General features: G+C 36.1%; 1 protein-coding gene across 3 annotated transcripts; it reads right to left on the reverse strand.

The window, feature by feature from the left end:
* Nucleotides 1-976: 976 nt before the first annotated feature.
* On the reverse strand, nucleotides 977-27,176 carry KRAS (KRAS proto-oncogene, GTPase). 3 transcript variants are annotated; one of them, XM_059817248.1, is made up of 6 exons: nucleotides 27,038-27,176; nucleotides 20,701-20,879; nucleotides 18,158-18,317; nucleotides 10,740-10,855; nucleotide 9,760; nucleotides 4,221-5,666 (listed from the first exon to the last, which is right to left on the reverse strand). In XM_059817248.1, exons 1-6 carry the CDS (start codon nucleotides 27,146-27,148, stop codon nucleotides 5,550-5,552), a joined length of 684 nt encoding a protein of 227 aa, XP_059673231.1. In that variant the 5' UTR covers nucleotides 27,149-27,176; the 3' UTR covers nucleotides 4,221-5,549. The 3 variants fall into 3 exon arrangements, with proteins under 3 accessions (XP_059673232.1, XP_059673231.1, XP_059673233.1); XM_059817249.1 differs by lacking the exons at nucleotide 9,760; nucleotides 10,740-10,855 and adding an exon at nucleotides 977-2,867 and having other exon boundaries at nucleotides 5,554-5,666; XM_059817250.1 differs by lacking the exons at nucleotide 9,760; nucleotides 10,740-10,855.
* Nucleotides 27,177-27,413: the final 237 nt, after the last annotated feature.

Genomic DNA, 27,413 nt, shown 5'->3' on the forward strand with positions numbered 1-27,413 from the left:
ACCGCTGTATGTATACGTGCGCATATGTATATAGGTATAAATGTGTCTGTAGCAAAGCAGAGCCGAAGAAGCTGCCGGGCTGGCAGCCAGGTGGAAAACCGTGAGCTCGCAGGACAGCAGCCCATGGGCAGCACAGAGAGAAACAAGGGCTGCAGGAGTTGAAAGGTTCCGGAGGTTTCTTGTTCTGTGTTTGAGGTGAGGACAGATGGAAGGGGAGAAGAGAAAGAGAAGCTAAATGGAAACAAAAAGAAGCCAAAAGCCAAAGAGACAGAGAGCAGAAAATAACAGCGTTAGAGCAAACAGGGCTCAGTCAGATAACGGAGTCTGGTTAGAAACTGCGCAGTTCCTATGGAGGATGAGGCTGGGATTTACCAACTCCCATGGAAGGCTAACGTCAAACTGGTTATTCTTCAGGTAAAAAAAAAAAATCAGAGGAGAATAAAGAGTTCACTGAAATGTGAGAATGGCCAATTCTTTAAGAGGTGAAGTGTTGAATCTATACAAAAATGTAAGTGTCTTAAATGCCACAAGCACTTTCCTTAACTTGACAAAACCCTTTCACTGCACACTCGATCTATTAAAAAAAAATCTTTTTTTTTTTTCTTCAAGCTGCTGTACCTTGGAAGGGAGTATCCCAAAGGAGCAGACTACTTTAGAAGCCGTTTGAAAGCAGCTTTTCTAAAAAATAAGGATGTGCAAGATCCTGAAAAAATTAAGCAACTAATTGCACGAGGAGAGTTTGTTATAAAAGAGTTGGAGGCACTGTACTTTCTCAGAAAATACAGAGCTCTGAAACAGCGCTACTACAGTGATGACAATCAGTAACTGGTGCTAATGACTTTGCATGTAACGATACAAGTCCATAAAAATAAACAATAAAAGAGCTGTAACCTCAGAAGAAATTAAACGTAAATCCTTCCAACCCATCTAAAGTACAAATGAGGACTTTGCTTCCCCGTAAGTAGTCGCTTGAAGGATTTGGGTTTTGTATTATATGGGTTATAGGTTTTTCTCAACTACTTTTGACCTCCTTGAACTAAAACTTTATGTCTAAAAACAATTTTGCAGGAAGTAGTGGTAATAAGATTCTGTTCTGCTTCACTTTGATATGGATGTTGAACAGATACCTGCTCTTACATTTACCCAATAGCTGTGTGTTTGAACGCTGATTCAAGGCGCTACACTTCTCTTGTTACCTGGAAGATTAATCTGGTTTTGAAAGTCTTCCACATTTAATGATTCATTTTCACCGTAAATGAGCACCTTCTCAAAAGTAAGTTCTTAAAAGGTTTTGACTACATCTGCCCCACGTGCAAGAGTCCCGCTGGTAGGCTGGCGGAGGTGCTGTGTTACAGAGAACGCTACAGGGTCAGGAAGGGGGTGAATTGTAACATCAGCGGTCTAAGCACTGAAGACAATTCCTGCTAGTACTGATTTCTGATGTTGTGTAACTGCTATAGCAGGAATATAGAACTTGAGCCTTTCCCCTGGAAGAGAAGTTTGACTATGGATGTTTGCTCCATGGCTAACTCTGTAGACCTTGGCTCGACTGGCACAAACTTGTGCCAGAACTGATACACTGCACATACCAGGGTTAGTTGGTGTTTCTGCCCAACCCCCCCAAGAACTAAATGACACTGGAGATAGAACAGAAATAATCTTTGAAATATAGGTACGTACGTAATCACTGCAGTACAACTGTTGGCAATAGCAAGTCTTCGCACATGTTAATTCCAGAATAGAATTTTTAAAAAGGATGGGAAATTAGGCAGCGCAGTACCTTGTGATGAAACGTATGTGCTTCAGTTTCCAGCACCACAGTGTTTTGAGAAAGTCCTTCCGTATCAACTTAACTCCTCTACAATATGTTGTCATTAAACCTATTCTGAACAAATACCTCTATATACAAAATTTAACCTACCCTTTGTGACAGACAACAAGCCTACAGCTTTGTGACAGACAACGAGAAGTACAAGAAATAAACCGAGAACAACTGCCAAACACACGCAATTCAGAGTTGAGGCACTGAAATTCTTGGAGAGAAAAAGCAAACTGGGACAGCAACTCACAATAACTATTTTTTATTACATTACAATAAATAGGAGCAGTACAGTTTGACAAAAAAAATGACAAATTCCAGATCACCTCACAGCACATACTCCTAAAAACATTAAAAATTTAAAAACAAACAGTGGTCTTTTTTTTTCTTTTTTTAACTTAATGTCTGGTATGACCAACATTCCTAGGTCACGCAACCAAATGATGGAAAAACTGGATCACACTGCATATGTTCCACATCAAATAAAGCACAATGTACAAAATGTGCATGTTTCAGTTTACACTATACAAAAATAGTTAAAATACATTCCAGGTAAACATATTACATTAAGAAGTCGTTCTAGTAAGAAGTTGGCACTCAAGAGGAAAAAGCAGAAGTATTTTCAACATGAAAACACAAGACAGTGGAATAAAGAAATGTTAGGAAAGATTTACCATCTATGTAGCTTTATGTAAACTTGAGACAAAATGATTTCTTTACAGGTTGATGGTCTTTGAAGGTAATAATTGTATTGCTTCATAGTATAGACAAGCAGAAGATTGTGTGTCAGTATTGACCCATTACAGAGATTCTGTTATTCTAACAAAATCTATACAGTGAAACTTTTAAGTTAGCAAAAATTTTAGGGTAATGAGACTGGTCAGAAGAATTCAATTCTTAATTCATAAAGTTGTTTACCAGAGTTACATAAAGCTACTGTAAGAAGGTGTTACTCCCTGACACATGGCAATTTAATGCATTAACGCAGTAAGTGATTCACATGTTCATTTAGTAGTTGCTATCAGAACAGACAGCATCCAGGTGTGTTCTTTGAAAGCATTTCAAATAGGGAAAGAGAATAATTATAAGATCAACTTGTGCAAGCTGCAATCCAACATGCTTCACAAAATCTCAACAAATATTAAGACAAAACTGCACAACAGTGGCAAGGATGTGTATTTGTTTTTAAAAAAAAAAGGGCTAATCTAAATAGATTTTGTACTAATTTAATTAGATGGGTAGCTACAGGTCACATTTACTGAAAAGAAGTACTATTTTGTATATAGCTTTATATTAAAGCTATATAAATCCATATTTGATGATTAAGACATTTCAGCTAAAATTTGTCCTAACAGTTTTTAGTTAAATTAACATAAGAATTTTAGACCAGCCCTAATTTTACATGCAGTGTGACTCAGTTACCAAAAATCTTCAAGTAATCTTAAGATTACTTCCATTTGCTCAAGGTACACTATCCACTTTTGCTACATTCTTCATATATAATCAAGAGTGTCTAAAATATGCAAATAACTGTCTCCAAAATGTTTTAACCTTGAAAGTTATAAAATGTTTTGCAATGTTAAGAATCTGTTCTTATTCCTTATTGGTCCTTATGATACAATATTAGGTTCTCCTATTACTGTTTTTCAGAATATTTCATAATCTAAAGTATATTTCACATAGAAGCTGAAAGGAGGGGAGAGGGTCTGGATTTTGGTGGAGGGTGGGGAATGGCGGGGCGCAGGCAGGGAAAGGCATTATTTCTCTCAGCCACATTGAAATTAAAGAACACACAGCAATCCAGACAGCGTATGTTTCCTGCCAGCTTTGCAGCTCTCCACCTACAAGAGTCACTGTGGAGTTAGTATTTCATAGAAGCAAAAGAATACTTCTCTCATGCAGTCGCACCTTTGACATCATATAAATGGTCAAAGTTACACAGGTATATAAAAATTGTACTATGTAAAATTTCCACATCATTGTATACCTAAGGTATACCTTAGGTTAGGACAATGCCACTATTCCCTGTTCCAAACTTTACAGTGTCCTGAACTATCCTACTTCAACGTCTTGTGGGTTTGGGTTTTTTTGAGTACACCAGAGTCACATTTTCAAATTTTACTCTGCAGCTGAGTTAGTTAGGTACTATAAAGATGTGTACCTTCAGGAACCCAGGCCCCAATAAAACACTCAAACAATGCAACACTTACAGTAAGACAACAGGAACTGGCAACACTGGAATTACTGGCTCTTACTTTAGTGCAGAAGAACTAGACTACTGCAGTACCAAAAATGAAAGCTTCTGCAAAAATTCTGCCTTAATTCCATTCAGGGAAGGGGCGGGGGGGGGGGGGGGGGGGGGGGCGGGCGGGCGGGGCGGGAAATCACAAGAGAACTTAATCACAGAGAAAGACAACATTAAAATCTTGGTCTAGCTTCATGACAGTCGAGACACTGGAATGCCACTCACCAACCATTTCATCTGTGCAACAAAACTAGTACTTCACGAACATCACACAAACAACACTGACTCTGGAAACCATGTTCTATGCTGACAGTTTGTGCAAATTCCACACCATTTTTATAGCACAGTGGATTTCCAAATTACTTGCATGAAGCAGCTAAATTCAACTCATTCATTCTTTCACTCGATGTTACTAGAATTTTAAATTCCTCCCCTATTTTGCACAAAATGGACATCTGGAAATATTTAATGCCACTCTTGGGGGAAAAAAAGAATGGTTTTACTTTGCTATATAATTTAGGATTCATTCTGATTTAATTCTTATGGTAAATTCTGGATCCATGTATGAATTAACCTAAGAATTTGAATCAACTCATCTGTTAAGGCTTTTAGTATTTAACAGCAATGCTAAGGGTGAAATCCTGTACCTGCTGAACAAAGCTACTTAAAGATTTGCCACTGAGGGTCCGGAAAGCTAGGATTTCACCTTGGTCTTCAGACAAAAAAAGTTAGTGAAAGTCTTAAAGCAATGCATCAACAATAGCAAATCAACCTAATTAGAACTTTTACTTTTTCCATTGCCAGATGTGCATTGTTGTCTTTTTTTAATTTTTTCTTTTTTTTTATAGAAAAAATAGAGTATTTAAGGAGTGACTGTGACAAATTGCGGTGAAAAATTTTTTTGTGAAAGTTTTATCTTTACATTCATTAAAGTTGATCTGAAATGCTACAAGACTAGATGCCTAGAAGCAAAATCTACAGGAAGACTATAAAGGCTTCTGGTCTCTCTATATTGCAGTCAGTCTAAAATAAAAGAAAGGCTGAAAAGAAAGTCTCTTTTGCTAACTAGTCCTTTTTCCCAACCAGATTTAAAAACAAAAAAATTAAAGTGGATGTTAGAATGTGTAGAGCATCATTTCATTGTTTGGTTTGCACACAGGACAGAAGTTCACAATCAGTAAGAAAAATAGGAAGTTAGCAACTGTGCATGCACCAAAGAGTCCTAAGACAGTTCTCAGGTTTTTGTTATGTTTTTTTTTGTTTGTTTTGTTGTTTTTTTTTCACAGGCATTGCTAGTTCAAGAACCAACAGTCAAAGAATACTGGCACTTTAAGAGGAATGAAGTTTCCACTGTCATTTAAAACAAGCATTCAGGTAAAGCTAACAGGATCATGAAGCAGAAAGTAAAGTAATGCTAAAACAAATGCTAATAATTTAGTGTAATGTACAAAAATTACTTAAGTACTTCTTAAGGATAAATTGTATTTACATAATTATACACTTTGTCTTTGTCTTCTTTTTCTTCTTTTTACCATCTTTGCTCATCTTCTCTTTGTGTTTTCTGATTTCTCGAACTAATGTATAGAAGGCATCATCAACACCCTGAAAAGACACATACATGCACCCATTAAGAACACATTAACAGACTTACATGCCTGCTTAGGTACAGCCTGTTTTCATCTGACCAGCGGGCTGCCATCATTTGAACAATTAATCCTGGCTACAGGTTGTTCCTCTCCTGATTTCTGAGGAACACAGCGACAACAACCTGAACGAACTGTTTTGATGCCAGCAACAGCTAGCACCTGCCTGCCCTCCTTCTCAGCTGTTCCCCAAACTGGGCTTACAGCAGCCTGCAGGTGACGTACTGCTCAGGGGCTGACCACAAGATACCCCATAGGGCCAATTCCATTACTAACATGATAAGGAAAGTGATTTAGTGTACTGCCTGCCCTCTTCTCCATCTCAAAGAGGGCACACGTCCCACCTCAAACTAGAAAAGTATAGGTACCACATGTTTCGATTATATGTATATTATTAGTACAGAATAAAGTTCTGAAGCATTAGGGAGCTTTATTTATGCCTTAATAATCTATATGCAGCTTTAAAAAGTAAATAAAAATATTTGTAACAAGAATTCAATACCAAAGAGAGTTACGATTGTTCTACATATTCAGGTCATTTCTCAGGCACACTGATACAGTAATCATACCACAGTTTTATAAATCTTTATATATGCAAAGCAATTAAATCAATCCCATGTTCCAATGATAAATTATTATTTGAGAAATCATTCTATTCGCATTATATAGTTAAAAACACATGGAACACATTATCTATGGCGCTGTATCATGTACAATCACTTAAAATCTCCACAGCTCCAATAGTTAAGGTACAGACACAAAAGCTAATGTTTCTTCACATTGAGTAGTTTTCCATTTTTTGAGGGGAATTAACTCTGGTCAAAAGACACCAGCATTATCTAAAAGCCTGACATGAACCATTATCAAGTACAATGTTATATGGTATACTTTGTGACAACTTATTTACATGAAACAGTTTATTCCATTGCCTAGCTTTCAGGTCATTCCAAATTTCAATCAAGTACCCATGTTCTCAGTCAGCCTTTACACTTAATAGTTTGAGTACTGACAGTTATAAAATCATTAAGATAAAAAATGATCTTGACTCTTCACTGCCTTACTCCTTATATTATCTTTTAGACAGATCAGAAATAGTTGTGTGATGTTAATGTATCACAGCAGCCAACTGCTCCACTATAGAACTGGGTCTAGAAATTTAGCTCTATAACTGGCAGGCAGCTTCCTACCTCTTGTCAGCTACAGAATTTGCCTTCAAGCTGCTAGTAAAAATCAACAGTCTCTGTTTACTCCTGTATGCCTACTTCAGTAAAAGAACTGAAAGTGAAATCTGAAAAAAGTACAACAACAAAAAGCCAAAAATCACCTAATTAATTTCTGTTCCAGTCAAACACCAAATGGTGATGAAACTTACTATGGAAAGTCCCAACAACAGTGAGGTGTTAAATAGCTTCACTTATAAAGCAATGGTCCCAGCAGAACCTAATTTTATTTAAAACCTTCACATTCAAGTTCATAAAACATTTACAAATAACTGATGTTCAACCAAAGTCCTTGTCAGCCAATACTAATCTCCCAATACTAATAGAACACTTTTGCAAGGTCTTGTAACACACAAAATACACTTGCAAATAACCTGTTCTACATTTTAAAATATTATTGATCAATATAAAATTGATGTAGCATGCCTAATGGAAGAGTAGCCTTGGTTCTGGAAAAGGTCATGTCCCCCATGAATCTTTTGAGAATTAGAAATGCTTGGTATTATTTTACAGAGATCTAGTGTATTTTCCTTACAACTTTAGCATTAATGCACAAAGTGAACATTTAGCAATGTTCATGTAGGAAATGATCTAGAAGTAGTGACGGTTCAAGGTGTTATCTACCGCAGTCCTCATTTCAGACAGACAGATAGGAGGAAAGCATTAAGAATCAATCACAACAGACAGAAGAGTAGTTTCATTCTCAGAACACAAGAATGGTCTAAGAAAAACGTCTGCACAATATTCTTCTACAAGACTGTTCACATTTCCTTATAAAACTACCTTTCAGTATTTCACACTCATCATTAATGTGTTAGAAAAATAATCATTACGAGGGCAGTCACTGGCTTTCAGCAGTGTCTTCAAATGAGACATGCTAAACAAAAATTGTGCTTTAAGTCTTCAAAGGAGCAACCCTCCCTCATTAAACTGGCTTTAAAATAAATACAGAGAACATAACTTGTACAAAGTAACATCCAGAGACTATTATGGGCCTTTAAACACATGACTTCACAATTAAGGCTGAAGTCTTTATTCTACCTAGTAAACTGATCATCTTTCAAATACAGCGCATGTTGCAAAACACTTAGCTTTCGTCCTTGCATTTATACCTTTGTAGATCAAGCCTTTAAAATTATTAATTATGTATTTAGTAGTTTGGTCCTGCCACAATTCCTCTTAAATCCAGGTAATGACTGTAACACGACATACTAAACTATGTTTAGAGTATTTGTGAATTAGAACTGGAGAACTCAAGATAAGCTGAGGTCTTTCACTTTTCAGTCTGTGGATTAAATTTTAAATATAAGTAGTGGATACTCTATTTACAGAAGGTCCCTAAAGGCACCAATACTGTAAGATCAAAGGCAGTCAACCTTTCTAGTTACTTCTTTCAGTAAGAAGGGACTGCATGCGGCTGAGCTTCCTCCCTCTAACAATGGAGTTATTGTGTGCAAGCTTTTTGGAAAGCCTAAGATGTACTAAATGAGTGCTTTAAATCCAGGCCCAGGATTAAAAACTCAAAATTCACTGTGCATGCTCAGAACTATACCACACTGTCTCAATAAAGATGCACTGATGGAGCTCGCTCCTGGCATTTGTTTTTCCAAAGGGCAACTACAAAAGGCAAAGGAAACAGAAAAATCAGAACTCTTCCCACAGAGACAGCCTGCTCCCGGCTACAACTTTTCTTAGGAGCACCACGTGGTCCCATGACCATATAGAAGTCTGGATATGTGGTTGCATGGTTACAAGCATGCATGAGACGTGGCAACTAACCTGGCTATCAATAAGAAACACTGAATTCATACGGAATTGGGAATTCCTTAATACCCCAGCCCCAAAAATAGACCCTTAACAAGTTTTAAATTGTAGAAAAAAGTATTTTTTATATTTTAAAATATATTTTATATATATGCACACATACACACAGGTATCAGTCACGAGGAAGAGAAATTGTTTCATATACCTCTGTAGTACTACGGAAAAAATCATTAAATTAAACAAAAACCCAAAACCATAGTTCTCTTGGACATAGGCAGAAAGAAAGCAGGAAGCTGGTGGAAAGAAAGCATATGTTTGCTGAGCTATCAAAAAGAATCTTAATCTGAAAAGATGCTTCCACTGAAAAAAATGAAAGCCACAACTCCCACCATCCTGTTCTTGTTCTCCCAAGGAAGCCCACAAAAAGGAAAAGCAGACAGCATTCAAGATCTTTAAAGTCCCAGTATACAAAAAGAAATTCTACTTTGAGGTATGGCTACATTAGTAAGACAGCAAGAAACAGCAAAGTTAGTTTTCAGAAAGCTACAGGAAGGAGGCTTAAGCAATTTAATTCATATTGTTCTCATCAAAAGTAATCTTGCCAAGGTGCTGTTAGTTGGTTTTGATAACTAGGAAAAAATAAAACAAGGTATTTTGATGGCATTGATTTTATTAAGATATTTGGATGCAAGACTGGGGAGCTTCATAACTGAAGTTTCCAGTTTCCTGCAAAGGAAACCTTTGATACAAACAGTATCAAGAAAGTGTATCTTTTTTAAGCAAACGTCTAAAGAATTATCTTAGAGCAGTCATTCATCACTTAAAAGCTGAGAATATAATAAGCCTGAGGAGATCTAGTGAAAAGCAATACAAAGTAAAATTTGTTCTCCCTCCCACTGGAAAGAAGAATAGAACTCCGTTATTGAAGGGAATATTCCTACAGTTGTGACAGTCTCTTTAGGACACAAGTCAAACTCCACTACTTCTCTGCAAGATGTTCTGAAGTGTGAAAAAACACCTTGAAAAGCAAACAGTTTTTCTTTTATACCATGGGAAATTCTAGGTCACCCTCCTGTTGAGCAAGTACATAAGGAGTAACAACCCACTCTCTGCAGTGGTGCAGTAAAAGGTAAAGAATTAACGGGACAGTAATATATGCAAGGAGCTATTCTGATGTTTTTTTCAAAAAGCACTGAAAGTGATCTAGACTAGCGCTTCTTCCCTATCACAGTTGCTTCTTCCCTCTCCTCCTCCTTTTTTTTTCTTACAGTGGACTGTACAGATAAATTGTGAGAATTTGGGTATTGAGGGTTTTGGTGCTGTTGATGTTTGTTGTTGTTGTTTTTGGTTCCATCCTGTCCCCTTCCTCCAGTTTTATTTCACTGTTGCTTCCCCTCTGCCCACACCTTGTAAAGGCTCTCAAAAAAGTGAAAACCTACCATTTTGTCCAAATCTGGATGATTCATGGCATTATAGTTAACAAAAAAGAAAACTAATGTATTTCTAGAAACGATAAATTTTAAGCTGGGGGAAAACAAGGGAAAATGGTATGGTATAAGGAAGGGCCTGAGAATTAAGAAATCCTGCACGCCAGCTGCTAGCCAGATACTGCTTTGCTGGATTAGGAACCTCCTGTTTCTGCATCTGAGAAGGACTATAAGTATTATGATCCTCTCCCCTCAGTTCATCAATCTGAAGATCCAATCAATATTCACTTCAACAGTTTCTGCAATATTATCTGTAAAAAACTTTTTCCTCTTAACTTCTTCACACACAAAACCAGGTCTCTTTCACAGATGGAGAACCTGATATGCAGTACACACTTCTTGTTAATCTATTTATCAAAAACCCATGAAACAAAGCAAATCCATAGTACTGGGTGTTTGCTAGGAATATTCTGGACTACTATACTGAAATCTGATTTGTATCTTAAATTATGTCATCAATTATTCATAAAATGTCTGATTTGCAAGACACTGTCAATCATTTTCATTTGGCAAGTGATTTGTAAAACTTACTCTGTTACATTACAAAACTTACCCCGTTACATTACAAGGCATTTTTTAATTTTCACGCACCCTGGAGTCTTTTCTTCTTTGCTGATTTTTTTCACTCTGTACTGTCGAATCTCTCGCACCAATGTATAAAAAGCATCCTCCACTCTCTGCATTGTAAAACACAACTCCTTAAAACTGTTTCATTAACAATCGTGACATACTGGGACACCCATGGCAGGGGGAAAAAATAAAAATCACAACAAAACCACTGAAATTATGAGCTTTACTTGAGCGAAGTATATGGATCTCCATTTATATTTTTAAAATGCTAGGGTTGCACATTTGCTGCTTGATAAATACTTTTTAATGCACACACAAGAGACACACTCAAATAATTTATTGACTACCAATTATTGTGAATATACACACTTCAAGCCCTCCTTTTTTTCTATGCAAGGTAACACTTGGACAAAAAACAGTAAGAATTATTTTCTTTCATTGCATACTGCATTGTAAATAATACCACTTGTGTTACTGAATCTTTTCACACATTTTTGTGGACATCTATGTGTATAGCAGGCACAAAACTTTATTAGATTGGTAACCAGGGGGTACTTAAAAACACACACAGTTAACCACCTATTTCCACTCTTTAACCAAAGTGAGAACCTGTTACTGTTTGGGCAGGCAAAGAAAAGTAAGCTCGTTTATGTTCTGTTATTTATATAACAAGGTGTACTTTCTTTGCAAAAATCTGTGGAACAAACTAACAAAGTTTAGAAAAAGTCTAAACAGGTAATTTCCTAAGAGGTTACAAAGAAATCAAATCTTCTAAGAATAATGAATTTTGTGCAATATTGTTTTTAAAGCTACTTACTTTACAGAGCAAGCACTACGCTATTAGATGTAGTAAAAGGGATATTTGAGTCTTGGCAAAGTGCTTTTAAGAAACACCTTAAATAGATTGTATTTCAGAGTAACTTTCAAAATTAGTTACTTATTGTAATTATAGAAGTTATTCTTCCATGCAGAAAAAGCAAGAAGTTCATTATTATCATGTTTAAGAGCTTGGTTCACAACAATGTACAAGGCACGGCTCACCTGTTCTCTCTGGGCCAGACATGGGCAACTGCTAGGGTCCCATAATAACAGCTAAGTGCAAACAGCCTGTGAAGTTCTGCTGCTCGGGTTTTTCTCTGGTTAAGAGAGCTCTTCAAGTGTTCCATGGATGACACAGAGCTATGTGTTTTACTTATCTGGTCTCACACCCTACCTTTCTGCAGCTTTGTGTTTAGGCCACTTGGAGATGAGGATACCATAAGCATTAAAAAAAAAAAATTATGAGGACTGAAGATATCTTTAAGCAAAAGCAAGATAAAGAGATACAGCACCAGCTCTAAGTTTAGTATCTGTTATCTTAAACTGGTATGTACATAAACTTTAAACTTTAGATAAATCTGCAAGGATGTTATTCTTATAACAAGATGCAAAATGTTTAGCTGCAGCTTTTAAAGAGGGGAAAAAAATCTCTCCTCTGCCTTACTGTCAATTTCATTACTTGTCTGCTCAGTCAGATCAACAGGGTTGTTAATTTAATACAGACTCATTATGTGAAAATAAAAACAGAACAGACTGATGATCATGGAAAACAGTACAACCATTTAAGCCCCAAAACTTTATTACCACCCAAACACACAATCTGGGCTTTTATTTGGCAGATTTTCCATAACTTATCTCTCCAACCCATCTTCAGATTATGCACCTAGTAACAAAAATAGCTAACATTTACTGCCAGTTACTGGGTCATTTTGCATGAACGGTGCCATAGGTCATCACATTTAAGACTCATTCTTAATACACTGCTGCTTATCTGAGGGTTCTTCTGAACTACAGCCACTTAAATTTAAAGATTAAGTGAATTAGATTGATTTCTTGGACTGTATTTCTCTGCTATATACAATGTGCCCTGTTAGGATATAGTGAAGTATTGATGAGGTGACAAGTCTTCTTACATTCCAGGTCTGAGAGTTTGCAAAATGTAAAGGAAGCCATTAAAACCCAGCAAAAACCAAGTAAAGCTCATACTTTCATGTTTTCCTGGAAGGAATGGAAGTTTATTCCTGAAGAGGAAACAGTAAACATTGATCAGCTGCTACGTGCCAAAGCACAGGCTGTACAAGAATCAACATTTTTACAAATCCACTGTTTTGCAGTAGAAATACACAATTTGATTATGGAGCTTTCACATGAGTAATTAGATAACCATTCTTCAGTCAACATTTGTTGTCAACTTTCCCATCACCAATAGGAGCTGTAATTTGCTTTAGCAATGCAGAGAGAGGGAGAGACACAGACAGAGTGAGAAAAGAAATTGCTACTGCTGCCATCACCAAGAACAGTCTTATGAATCCTGCTGAAAGAAGTTATTCTGAAAGAAAATCTGTACAGAGACACATTTGCTAATTTCATTAGCACAAGATGACATTTTAAAGAGCCAGGTGCCTGTCTTAGAAGCTTAAGAAGTCATTTTAATACCAATTTCTTTTAAGATTCTTCAGTATTTTTTCCTTAAATGAGCATGGACCATATATTTAAAATATGATTAACTAGTTCTGTTAGCTGTCAGAACTGGAAGCAAAAACATCCTTTAGCAGATATTAAAAACTTCAAAATCTAAACTGCTATTAACTTTAACAGCCCAAAGAACCCATGACCTCGAGGAAATGTTTTCAAGATGCTTTTCACTCCTGGGGGACAGCCAAACATTCAATTTAAAATATGACTATGTGCAAAGAAAGACTATTTCAAATACAGACCAAAGTACAACAGGAATTTTCACATGTTCTGCTTCTGTAAATAGCACTCAAAGGAAACTAATGAAAATTAGCCTTGACACCTCAGAAGTGTTCTGTGTCCACCTTTATACACTTTATCAGAGTTGGTCTCCTAAAACCAACTGTTAGACAAATAAAATCAAAATTATTCATGAGGGCATGAGCAAAAAGAACGCTACTCACTTGCATAGAAGCACTCCCAACACAGAGCTTTGTAGCGGTAAGGTCAGCTTAGCCAATACTGAAGAATACACAAACCTGCAAAAATCTACTAGCTTGCATAACATTTAGCTTATAGGTTAAGGCTAATTATTTGCTGTCTCTAAAACAGACATACTTCAAAGGACTGTTTGGAAACCATTACTACAACTCAGCCACATGCAGAACCTCCACTAGTTTCGGGAGGGAGGGGGTGTTAAGCTGGTCATGTTATCTTACAATTGCTAAAGACATACATCAGTAAATTCGTATTAAATACTGCACAAAATCATGATTAAAGTTACAAAGTTAATCACTCCAAAGTTAAGAGTGCCAGAATTACAGCAGTCTGTCCTACCTGAATTTCACCCGTTGTGCACATCCTTTTTTTGCTGCACCTTTATGTTAGATAAATAACAAACCTGTTTCCTCAGCATCCTGGAGTCATTCAGCACACAAGTTGGATGCCAGAGTTTGTTTTCAACATTATCAAAACTTTTTTTTTTCTTGGGGCCTTGGTCTTAGGAAAGACTAAACTTTTTTGGAAAAGTTTTACCTTGCAGCAAACAAGTGACATGAAAAAACTCAATCCACATTGTGACGTCTTACAAAATTACAGGTAATTGAAAGCAAAGTTTTAAAATGGAACCTGTACAGATGAACTACATTAAAAATGGCTTGGTGTGAAACACATACATTATCATTAAAAAGGTATGACAAATCCCTAAAAAAATATGGGAAGTTGGTTCAAGCAAACTGTGTAAATTATCAGTTACTCATGAATCTTAATTGAGATGTAGGAATGAAGTTCTGTAAATACTACACCAATTACTTCATCAGACCAGGCACAGGTTCTCAACATATTTTCGTCACAAATTTGGCATCTAACCTACTGCACATCAGATAGATGAAATAACTATAATGCTTTTTTTAACAGCATCTTTGTGATTTAGGTCAACTTCTTCATTAAACACTTCAAAAGTGTGTTTAAGTATATATTCTCAACGAGACCTAATGCTTTGGGGAATCCTTTACTATGCTTACAACAATGCCCATACATCTGCTTTCCCTTTGAATTCAGTACTAGCAGGACAGTTGAAATGTTCCAAGGAAAACAAAATCCTACAAACCACGTTTGTGGTACACCCTTAACAGCTTTTCCTTGTGTAACTCACAGGCAAATGGAAGCCCAGTAGAGAATACAGAATGCAGCCTTGGTGGGGATAAATCAAGTTTGCCTCTCATCTCTCATTGATAATATTGGGAGCTATATGCTCATGTGGACAGAGAAGAATTTGAATTTAAAGCTTATGTCAGAGAAAACCAAAAACAGCTATCAAAATAAACATAAGAAATTCACACCCTTCTGCATAAGGATTGTGAAAGTGTGAGTACAAGTGATGCAACATGCCTAACAAACCCACCAGTATTGACACGTGTTTATATTTAGAAATAGGATTTGTTTTCATAAATTACATCATATTTATTTCAGTCAGTGGTCTGATTAAAAAAATTAATAATCTATAGCCTTATACCCAAGTTGTAGGGTCCACGAAGTTAATGTTTCAGTGATAAACTCAATGATTTGTATGAAAATTCACATAGAGATTTGACTTAAAATACGACCTTTTTGCACCAAGTTAAAGTTTACATCTTTATTGCCAGTCAGAAGCAAATAAAACCAAATACAGTAACTTTTAGAACAACTTATTTCTGCACTTCATTTCAGTGTTTTTCGCCTTTCCTATTTTTGACCTTGTCTATGAATTTTTTGAAAAAATCTTAAAAACTTAATTATTTGGAACGAAGATCTGATTCAGCATGAGCATACCAATGCCATCATTTAAAAAAGCATCTTGGCAATCAAAACAGACTACATGGCCAACTCTTTTCTATTTCCATCTCCAGAAACCTTCCTGATTCTCTCTGAGCTCTGGCAGAATCGGGACACGGGGAAGGAACAAGAAGATGGCAAGGGCCCCTTCAACAGGGCCTTAGTGCTGATGTTTCAGTGTGGTGGTAGGTGCGTACAGGAAAGAAGGTACTTCTAAGTATTCATGTCAGACTTTCTACTGACTCCAGAAGTTACCAGACCACCAGCTACATCTGCTCATACTTGGAAGTTCTGCATGTAACCAGAGAGGAACAGATTTTTATTTATTTATTTATTTTTAGCCAAGGACTGAATTCTGCCCAATAAAAATATAGTCCATCGGCCACATAGAGCTCACAAAATGGTTTGAATCCCCTAATTAAAAACATTACTTTGGAAGCACACATATATAGATGCATATATTTTTAATATATGACAGCATGACTGAAAAATCATAATATGTAAATGTATATGTATACACATATATATACACACAAACACATGAATATTTAGATTATCTTCCTGTAACTAAAGATCAGGTTCTTCCTCCAATTCTCTTTTCTCTTCTCAAAAATATTTTATTAACACAGCATCTTATGAAGCAGTTTCATAACACAACATGTTATGAACAGCACTGCGAAAGAATCAGCAACCATACCTAGTGGTTCCAACTTTTAGAAGCCAACATTCTCAAAAGAGTCTATTGGGTATCTTTATTTTAAAATCTGTAAGACACCTTCAGGGACTCCTTATCTGTAGAAAGGGTAAAGCTCAGCTTTGAAAAACAAAAGCCAACAGTCAGATCCCTTCTATAACATTTCAGCTGGCACCTCCAGAAATATAAAGTCACAGATAAAAGCAGTCAAATTATAGAATGACAGTTCATATATGACTGATCTATTGTCCTCTGAAACAAGTACAAACCTCCGGCAGACCTCTTAAAAAGTCTGAAAGATAAAAAAGCAGATACTACTTTGTGTAAACAAAGATTATAAAACTGAACAGGAGTGGTGATATTTGAGCATGCAATTTTGTCCTGGCTAGACATGGTGAGGCTGCTTGTAGGAGTAAACTGCAGGTGGGGTGAGAAGAAATCTTTGAAAATACACCATCTTATCAACATCCTTTTAATAAAAGTGGCTATGCAAAAGGAGTATTTCCTCAACAAACCTGATACTTTATAGAACAGGCTGAAAAAAGTAAAATCTACATGTTAGTACAGAACTTCTATTATTTCAAACCTCAAACGTAATTTCAGAGTTCTTTTTATCCTAACATCTCAGTGACAGCCACTAATATAGGACCTTCCAAACAAGAACACTGTAACTATTCAGTCCACTTATATGCCACATTCCTCAGAACACTTCTTGTGGCCTAATTTATTCTCAGCCATTTAAGTTAGATAGGATTAAAAAAAACAGAACTACATAACAGAGACTTTCTCTGTTGCCAAAAGTTAGCATTCCTTTGACTCCTCTGTAAAGTTTTACTAATTAATCCAGGTTTCAACATGTCAAAAACTTGGGTGGGTATAGCAAATTTGCTCTAATAAAATATTCATTTCTTATATCCAAAAATAACTTACATACTTTCTATGAGGAAATTCTGCCAAGTGATGCAGCTGAATCTATCAGCAGTTACATTGAGCAGTTACTCAAATTGCAGTATTCTGCTCATTTGCCTCCTTCTGCTACACCTAATTCCTGATTCACAACTTGCACATGACATTTCTGATTATGCAGAGTATGAGTTATTTGGCCACTCAGGCCTGATCTAATTTGTACTGAGAGTAAGCCTTTACTCTTAAAAGAAAAACCACAAATCAGGATTTTTCAAAAAGAATGCTTTCTTCCAGAAGTACAGAACCAGTTTCATCTGTATCTGTATAGCTGATCTTCTCCTGAATACATAGATGTACCACCACCACATGCACCTTTGTTCCAGCAAGCCCTGAGAGAAGGACTGAAAGGACCCTAATGACTACCTCTTTCACCTATACCAGTGGGGTACAATAAACCAACAGTGAGCTCTAAAGTCTTAGAAGAGTATCAGTTTACAGAAGTAATTAATCCAGTAATACCAAAAGAGACTTATGGTCAATTGCTTAGCTATAAAAAGGTGTATCAAGCATGCCCCACTAATGCTGAATCAATGCCTTAAAGAAAAATTCCTTTTATTATTAATGAAAAAACTTGGACCAGAATAAACTAATTAGCTGTTTGTCTGCTTAATACTCTTGCTGAGGAAAAAAGCATTTCACCTCCAAGGAGAAGTGCTTTTTATTCTATTAAAACCTGTCACAATGTTAAGAATACTGCAACCATCTGACAGTGGAGAGTAATAGCAGCCCAGGTCTCATTCTTTGAGTTTGCACAACTGAAGTGAATCACTCATTAATAAAACAATTACCAGCTGTCAGTGAATTGACAGAGACACCACAAGAATTTCTACTCTGGAGAAATATATCTATTGATATTACCAAGCAATTGTCAATGCCTAGAATAATTAACATTATCACTCAGATGAGAGTTCTACATTTGTATCTGGTAAGTTTTGAGCTTTACCTGTCTTGTCTTTGCTGATGTTTCAATGAAAGGAATTCCATAACTTCTTGCTAAATCCTGAGCCTGTTTTGTATCTACTGTTCTGGAAGGCAAATCACATTTGTTTCCTACTAGCACCATTGGAACATCTTCAGAGTCTTTAACTCTCTTTATTTGTTCCCTAAAAAGAAGCAAATAAAAGACATTTCATTTAACAGGAATTAATATTAATAGTTTATATGGTAGATTTTAAAACAATGAAACAGAATTAAGTTAACAGATTCCAACATCATTATTTATGTTAATTTACTGCACATACACTCTTAGAAGCCACCAAAAATAAACTGACCAATCCTGTCACCATCCAGTGTATCATCGTATTTTTTTAAAAAATGAGGTTAACATTTTGCAAACGGCTATAGATTTTGATGGTGTTTTGTTGGGGGTGGTTTTTTTTTTTTTTTTTTTTTTTTTTTTTTTTTACACACATGTTTAACAGCTAATGCCAGAACAAGCCTAAGCAGCTCTGGTATAAATCTTACTACTTACCTCATATTCAACACTCCTAATACTCAATTCATTTGCTAAGATAAAATACTGTCAAAAGCCCTATGCCTGTTGTCTCAATTTTGGTTTGGGGGGGACACGACAGGGGGAGGTGGGGGGGGGGGTGTTTTTTAATTAAAGACAGCATTAAAAACTCTGCATTTAGACAGGGTTTTTTAAACTTTGAAGACCACTGGTCTGGTTCTCTACAAAGAGAATTTGGTAAGGGAGTCCTTTCAAACACTAGTTAGAAAGCATCTTGAAATACTAGTTAGATGTACTTGTCAAGAATCTCAAATAACAATCATAATTTCATTACTCTTGCCTTCCCAAATAATCTAGCAGTGTGTTCCTTAATTAATATAGTCACTGTTTGCAGTATGTTCCTTAATTAATATAGTCACTGTTTGCAGTTATTTATAAGCCTTCAGCTTCAGTCTGCACATTCACAGGTGTGTGAACGCACAGTAGGAACTCCAGCATTCAAGTCACACTCTTTGAAATAAACTAGGAAAGCCTTCTTATGCAACTCTGCAACTCTGTCTTTAAAAACAAAAATTCCACATGAAAACCTCTATGCTCCTTCTTCCCCTTACACTTTGTAATAATCTGATTAGATAATGAAGATAAGTTTACGTTTTCTCTGAGAGCAATTGATAATTATTTTTTTTAAATTTGTCATCCCTGCTGTGCTAACTCTTGTTTCTTTTCCTTTACGTCACCAGTACATTTAATTAGAACATTTTATAGATAATGAAATTTATACAAAGGCTGGCTAGCTCAATTTAAATATAAAAAATAAACAGTCCTGAAAGAAAGTGCCCACATTCTCAATATTGATCTCTCCCTGGGTTAGTATGCAGCAATTTTGCCCCTCATTTGCAGCAGTACTCCCCTGATCCCGCTGCTGCTCCAGGGACATAAGCCAGCAGTAAACTATTTCTGTAGGTAGGCATCTACCTGTTTAGCTATTCACATCAGCATGCTACACAATCAAATGAGCTGGTTTGCTGGCATACAGGAGAAAATGAAACTGTGTGGTCAGGGCAGTTGCACCTCCTGACTTCCATCACCTTGGACTGTCATGGTATCCCACCTTAAATGAAGAACTGTAACTTCTATTTGTAACAAAAATGTGCAACTTCAGCATATGAGTAGATGTTGGGTTTGTGGGTAATACTGATAGCAAAACACTCATCCACCATACAGCAACATAGCTCTGACAGCATTTATAAATGCCTAACTATGAATAGCTTAACATTATGTGTTTGGGACTCATCTTAAACTGATGCTGCTAACTCAGTGATCTTTGGTGGACTTTGCATTGCCTTCTAACAGAATACCCAAGGAGAATTCAATATTAGTAAGCTACTAAGTTATAAATGATCTGGTATGGTAATCACCAGAGACTGCTTCTATGTCTGCATTAGTGTAGTTGACAAAGAAAGCATGAGTTGAAATTTTTAACTAATTATTAGCTTCTTCATATTATGGTTTTTTTTAATAACAGGTTGGTTTTTAGCAGTCCTCCTGGAGCTCTGATTTTGTGCCTCTGCCCTTCTTGGGCATCAGGGCTCACACATGTTACTCTACTAGTAACACATTCCACAGGTATTTCCCCTCCACCCCCAGAATAAAAGCTAACAATTGATATTATTGTCTGTACAATTTCAGTTGCATAAGCTTTTCCATCTTAGCACGCAATTTTATCTATGGAATAGGCAGAGTTTACCTTTAGGTAAGTCTTCGCTATGAACAGGCAGAACTACTAAGTCACATTAGTTTATACCAAAAGAGCTTTCAGGTATTTTGTCTGCCTAACTTGCCAACGAGGCAGCAGATTTTCAGATTACCCAAAATTCCAGACCTACAGATGCACAAGTAAGTTGCAATATTGCTAATTTGCAAGTTTCCCCTTAGATGCTATTTCATAAGAGATCGTTCTATTACCTAGTGGAAGAGCAAGCAACCTATCCACCTAATACAAGAGTTAGTTGATTTTCTTTCAATATACACACCTATAATGGTGAATATCTTCAAAAGACTTTGTATTGTTTATCGCAAATACACACAGGAAACCTTCCCCTGTTCTCATATATTGGTCCCTCATTGCACTGTATTCTTCTTGACCTGCTGTATCAAGAATATCCAAGAGACAGGTTTCTCCATCAATTACTACTTGCTTCCTGTAGGAATCCTAAGAACAGAAAAAAACATAAACTTTGGTTAAACACAAAAAAGTAAGATTTCAAACACCTATAACTCAGGAGATATTGAAGTTGTTTACCAGTAATTGAGCATGACTGAAAACACTTAGGAGTTAAAATCCAACTTTACAGATGGGCAAATGACCGTAGGAAAACAGTGTCACGTATTTACATGTATACACTAATCCAGAAGTGGAAAGAGCACTGAAAGTACATGTTATTATCTGTATTCTGAATCTTCAGTGACTAACAGTACATGTGCGCACACACACAGAAAAAAGACACTGTTCTTATTTTGCACAAAAGGACAGAAAGTACAAATTGGATCCAGATCAAAAGCATCTCCCCTGGTTTTAAAAGATTTGACTTTAAGCTCACTCAATTTACCATTTTTTTTAAAAAAATTAAAATTTGACCTTCATTCTATGGATGTTTACGGAAGTGTTGTGCCACAACAATGTACAAAATAATAACATAGAGTTCACAAGTAAGACAACTCAAAACCAAAAATCTATGCCACTGAAAAGGAAATGAAGTATAAAAAGCCTTGTTTGGGACAGGAAGGCTGTTTTGTATGCCTAAGCAGGTGCATACAATGATATTTGTTATTAAGTTATCAAAGTTGAGTTGATATATTTGAAATTCAAGCTTTTTAGTTAAGACAGACCAACACAGAGTCATATAAAAGCCCTGATGAGTTGGTTCACAGAGATGTTGGAACAAGTGATTTCAATGCTATCAATTCAACGTTTTCAGGTCACTGATTCAAGTGGCTAAAATCTGTACAAAGTCCCAAGCAACTAGATATTAATTTCTATTTACAGCTCTTTTTGGTGCTAGGCTTCTATGAGTACATAGCTTTAGCGACAGGAACATAAGCATTACTTTCCCAATAACTCTGTTTTATATAAACATATATATTCGAAATAAAACCATGTCAATAAGCTTTAAAAATAGGTCATTGAGCAGCGCTATGAATTATTCTCAGTAAACAATACTTGTAACAAATAAAAGGTATAAACACAAAATCTCAGTATTACCTTTCAGATCCTTTAGCTAGAGATTAACACAATACTGCTATTGTTCTTTTTAACACTTTAAACTACTGGGAAGGGAATTAAAGAATTAAAGTTGCAATTCTAGCCAACTTCAAGATGAATTCAGAATGACCTTCCTTCCTTTGTACTCATTTTAAGGCACAGTACACCTACTCCTGTGCATTTTCTATCTATTTGTACTTTTACAAAAGCTCTCTTCTTTCCTGTTGCTCATGTTAAAAAACAAGCAGGAGATAATTGTATAGAATCAGTATCTTAAACTGAACAAACCCTGTAATCTCACATTTATCTCAAGCCTGGATGACATTTAACAGTATCAGGTAAAACAATATTGACTGTTTACCTTAAAGGTAAAAGTTTACCTCCAACATGATTTTTGAAGTATTTATTGCGCAGAAGTGCAAATTCAGTGTTCAAGTAGGAAGTAGGTAACTTACTTTAGAAACATATAAGCCACATTAAAATATTGATACAGCTGAGAGAAAGACACAAGCTCCAAAGTGTTTTAAAACAAGGTTAATATTCTATCTTATTGCTCAAAGGAAAAAAAGCCAGCACACCAAAAACAGCCTAGAGGACACAGCTTTATTCCAATTCACTTAAATTCAATAGCAGATCCCCCATGTCCTATGATACCTTTATCACAGTTCACAGTGAAGTACTAGTATAACTGCTATTATTGTACCAGACATATTTACAAAGCTTTCATTTTCTCTTCTTGCAATTTGACTGCTAGTTAAAAATAGGAAAAACAGTACTTGAAAAAGCCTGTATTATTCCTCTACATCTTAGCACTTCAAAGGAAAAGAAATTCCCCTCAACTGAGCTCTAAACAAAAGCTTTAAGTAATTTTCAAAGAAAATAAGTGATTTTCTTTTCTCTTAAATTAACTGCTGGCTTTAGCATGCCTACCACATTAGCAGTAGTAGCAAAGATGCACCAGCATAAAGCACAGCACAGGTACAAGAAGGAACACTTTGAGATTACATTTGTTAAGCCCACTTCTGGAGAGAAAATTTTGTCACTAAGTAGAAAGGGAATTTGAGGTGGAAGGAAAAGAAAGACGTGGGAGAGAAAATTCAACCTTATGATTTCCTTCCGAGCTATTGAAATAATAAACACATTGCTTTTTTGCCTTCCCCTCCCCCAAAAAAACATCAAACCTGAAATCACATTTGTCACTGTAGGCAAGAAAACTAAAGCACCACATTAGAAGCTCAGGCTACTGGGACCCCACCCCCATCATGGTGAATACCAATGTAAACATACCCAAGATAAAATTTGTTTATTTAAATGTCCCAATACTGTAAAAATTATCAAGTCCTGCAAACCAGAATGTAGGGTGTACCAAAAAGAAAAGTTACGCCACTAGAGTACTTGTGGCACTTCTGCTTCAAAAATGCAACTGCAGAACCCAAATGGCCAGACTCCCCTTCAACAACTAAAAAAACAACCTTATAACCTATAAATTTCATAATTTATAAAAATCCAGTCGCTTTACTGCACATTGGAAGATTTGCAGTAATGAATGCAATGAAGAAACAATGAAGAAACATCCAGTATAAGGCTATTAAGTAAAAACAGAATGCAAACTAGAATTTAATTTTGAAGTAGTACCCAACTCCAAATATGAATTTGCATTTTTTTCCCCAGTATACAGACTCCGCATATCTGTATCAAAAAGTTTTAATTTCATTAATCGCTTAACCTGCTTTTATTGGCCTTTCACAAGCCATAAAAATCAGCATGAATTATGCTTAAGGAGTCATAATTCCATCTGTTCACAAGCACTGATAAGAAAATGTGATAGGAAATCTCAGCTATACACTACATATGGAATTATCTAAAAAAAAAAAATCCCACTGCTTAATAAATTCCATCTAAGCAAGTAACATTTTGTAAAAATCCATTATACCAGCGATTTAGTATTAAAATATCACAGCTACTAACACTAAGCTATTACTAAATATTGGTGGAAGTTTCACAGGTGCATAGGTCATTTAAGAACACAGACTTAAATATCAGTATTCCTAAATCAGCCGAGGGATTTTGCTAATCCAATTGAAAAACCTCTGACAGGCAACTAGGAAAGCTGTTCTTTCTCTAGGACACTTAAAAGATGACCTATATTTAGCACTAAAACATGCTGAAGCTGTAAAAGAAATAAAAAAAATTAAAAATTGTTATTATAATCACACAAGATATTGCAAATAAAGTTTTAACAAACCTCGACCAGTAGAGGGCACTAATCCAACTGGTCTGTGTATTAGGCCAGATTTACAAGGGTCAGTGCACGTACAGTTAAAAAAATACTTTAAATTGCTTGGCTATAAATCTGTCCTTGGACATCTACTTCAAATAAGATATGAAATTGTGAAATACATATACAGCATGTATATTTGAATAACAGCAGCCACCCAAACATGGATTCATTTTAATTCCTCCCCCGCCCCCTTTCAGCTACTATGCTTGCATATAAGTAAATAAAATACCCAAGCAGGCCATGAAATGTGACATTTTCCAGAGAAGTTACTTGTTGAATCATTAAGCCTATTCCACTGAAAACGGCAACAACATTAACATTGTAAATGCATCTCTGATTAAGTAATAGTACATTTTTTTTCCTCTCTTCAACTGCATCATGTCTTCACAACATGACAATTTTAGAAGTGTTGAGTTTCATTTTGTTAATCACAGGAAAGATTTAAAATTATTGAATAACTGTGTAGTTATGGAATTCACTATAGATAACAAACACTGAACTCTTCTCTGTCTACCCCAAAATATTTAGCTTGATTATTTATCTACAAGGGAAAACGAGTATTTTGGCAACAGCCATAAAGCAATGAAAGAAACAGTAGTAAGTGAGAAACAATAGTAGTGACAATACTGAACTGTCTTAACTGTTATTATTTACCAGTCAAAGCAACTTTAGCCTTATTTCCTCACACTGCATAAAAACCACTCTACAGCTATTGTTCTCTGATCAGCCCCTACCACCACAACTGCATCTATACAGGAAGCACAATCAAGCAACCCTTCTCAACTGAATGGGATTCTGCCCAGGCAAGGACTGAAGCGTTTAAACCCAATTACAAGCCCATCCTCTGCAACAACCTGTTTGCCACTCCAAATCACAGACCACTCTTATTAAAACTGAATTATGTCTTCCCTACAAGCTTACCTATGTGATTATAGCACTGTGAGCACACACAAGGTGATTTACCACATAATAGGAAGATACAGGCTCCATCCTCAAGGTCTCAGATTTACAAGATGAAAATGGTAACTAGTACTCAGACAAGAACTTGTAGGAGTTGAAGGAGATTAATACTGTTGCATGTGACAAGTTGTGGATGCTGGTAAAACACATTAGGTTAAAGGTCTCTTTCTTTCAGAAGAACATGCTGATTCTGGACCACACCAGTGTTACAGTCATCCTACACACTACTGAATAAAAGCCACAGTTCTGGGATTTTAGGTTCTTTCTATAAGGAACTGTATTTTCATTTTATTATTTTACATTAAAATGTATTTGGTGTTCCTCAAAATACTCAGCTTGTTGATTTGCAAAATCCCTCAAATGATTTAGGAATACTGGCATTTAAGTTTTTGTGTTCTTAAATTGTTCACACAGTTCTGGCTTTATACGACAACTTACAACATAGAACCTCCACAGTACTTTTTGTAATGCACACACACACCTCTAACCTAAGAGAAACCCAGATAATTATGAACAAGTATTACAAAGACCAACATCCTCTGAAGTTTCTTGTGCAGAAAAAGTAAAATCCCATTTTGCTTGTTCCTCTCAATGAGTTTTCTGTGATTTCTGTTTAAGCATGTTTTGGGTTGTTGTTGTTTTTAAATTTCACATATTAGTAATTGGAAGAGCTGCTCTCCTAGTGCAAGTCAAACGCTCTTCCTCTCTCCACAGGTCTATTCACAAGATCTTCTACAAGCATACATGAGGTTATTCAGCTATGCAACAGAGAGACAAGAAGGCTCATTAAGGTAAACTCAAACTCAAGCCAACACATCTCTGTTTGGGGCACATGAACTCAGGCCTGTACTTTGCTAAAGTAAGACAGCTTCCTAGCATCTCAGAGCACTGGCTCCTTCACTTATGTCTACCTGACAATGACTACATAGCCATCTTCCGAGTCACCATTTTAAGCCTAGATTTAAACCTTTGTGATTCCTTCAAGTGAGCTTGGAAGTGCCTCATTGTATAACCATATAAATGAAGTCATAAGCTACGGAGCTTCAGTGCCGGGAACATAAAAATCTTGGGTAAATTATAGCGTCATTTCTCCTTTTATACTGTCTGAGGTTATTAAATCCAACCATCCACAGGAGATTTCAGAGAACACTAGTATTCTGCTTATATTTAAAAGGCAGAGGTTGCCTGCTCATTAAGAAATCTTTACAATATCACAACTTTTAAAGCTTAAATACAATTTCAGATTTTGAGGAACTGTGCCATGTATTTCAAAGAATCCACTACAACAACTATCTTGTAACATTTTTTCTAGATATGGAAACACACACTGGTGTGTTTAAAAAAAAAAAAAAAGAGGCTCCAAATTTTTGCCTCATTTACCATAACATTCCAGGACACATTTCTCACTGTGTGAAACAGATCCTAATGATAGGAGCTGAGAAAGCTTGATGCATACATTTCAGAACTACAAATTTTCCTTCTTGATATCAAAAAGGAAAGTCACATTTAAAAGGTTGCATGCAAAGCCATGAAGAGTTTTGCCAAGCATTGTCAAGTGAATCTGGAAAATACTTTGTCACAGAGATCATGAAAACATGCATCCAAACTGTCCAACAAAACACGGCAATTAACACCATACTTTAATTGATCAAAATTTTTAATTTTTTACTGCAACTGTTGTTCCACAGCCAGATCAAGCAGCACAGCAATTTCCTCTCTAATGCTGGTCCAATGCTGACCATTATCTTTGAGCCCTTTTTAATACAAAGCCTTGTTCTATGTTTTTGTGATAAATGCCCAAAAGCAAACAACTACCATTAATACTGATAATCTCTCTTCACAAGAAGTGTAAGATGAAATTGTTTACCTCTATTGTAGGGTCATATTCATCCACAAAGTGATTCTGAATTAGCTGTATTGTCAAGGCACTCTTGCCTACACCACCAGCTCCAACGACAACAAGTTTATATTCTGTCATTTTTTAGCAGACCTGATGACAAAGAAACCAACATTAAGCAGAAAGAGTCAGGCTCCGACTAACGAGGATGCTGTTGGTGCATTTCATTCAGTATCCCGTTCCTTTACTATTACCGGAAAGCAACTCCCTCCCTGAAAGACAAGACAAAAAGCTGTAAGGGAATGCTGTTTCTCTAACAAAATTATAGATAGGAAACGTAGTGTGGGCACTAAGCTGAAAAGCACTCATTACGAAGAGATAAAAAAGCAAAGATACGTTAAATTCT

This window comes from Gavia stellata, chromosome 4 (assembly GCF_030936135.1).
Source record: "Gavia stellata isolate bGavSte3 chromosome 4, bGavSte3.hap2, whole genome shotgun sequence".
NCBI classification, from domain to species: Eukaryota; Metazoa; Chordata; class Aves; order Gaviiformes; family Gaviidae; genus Gavia; species Gavia stellata.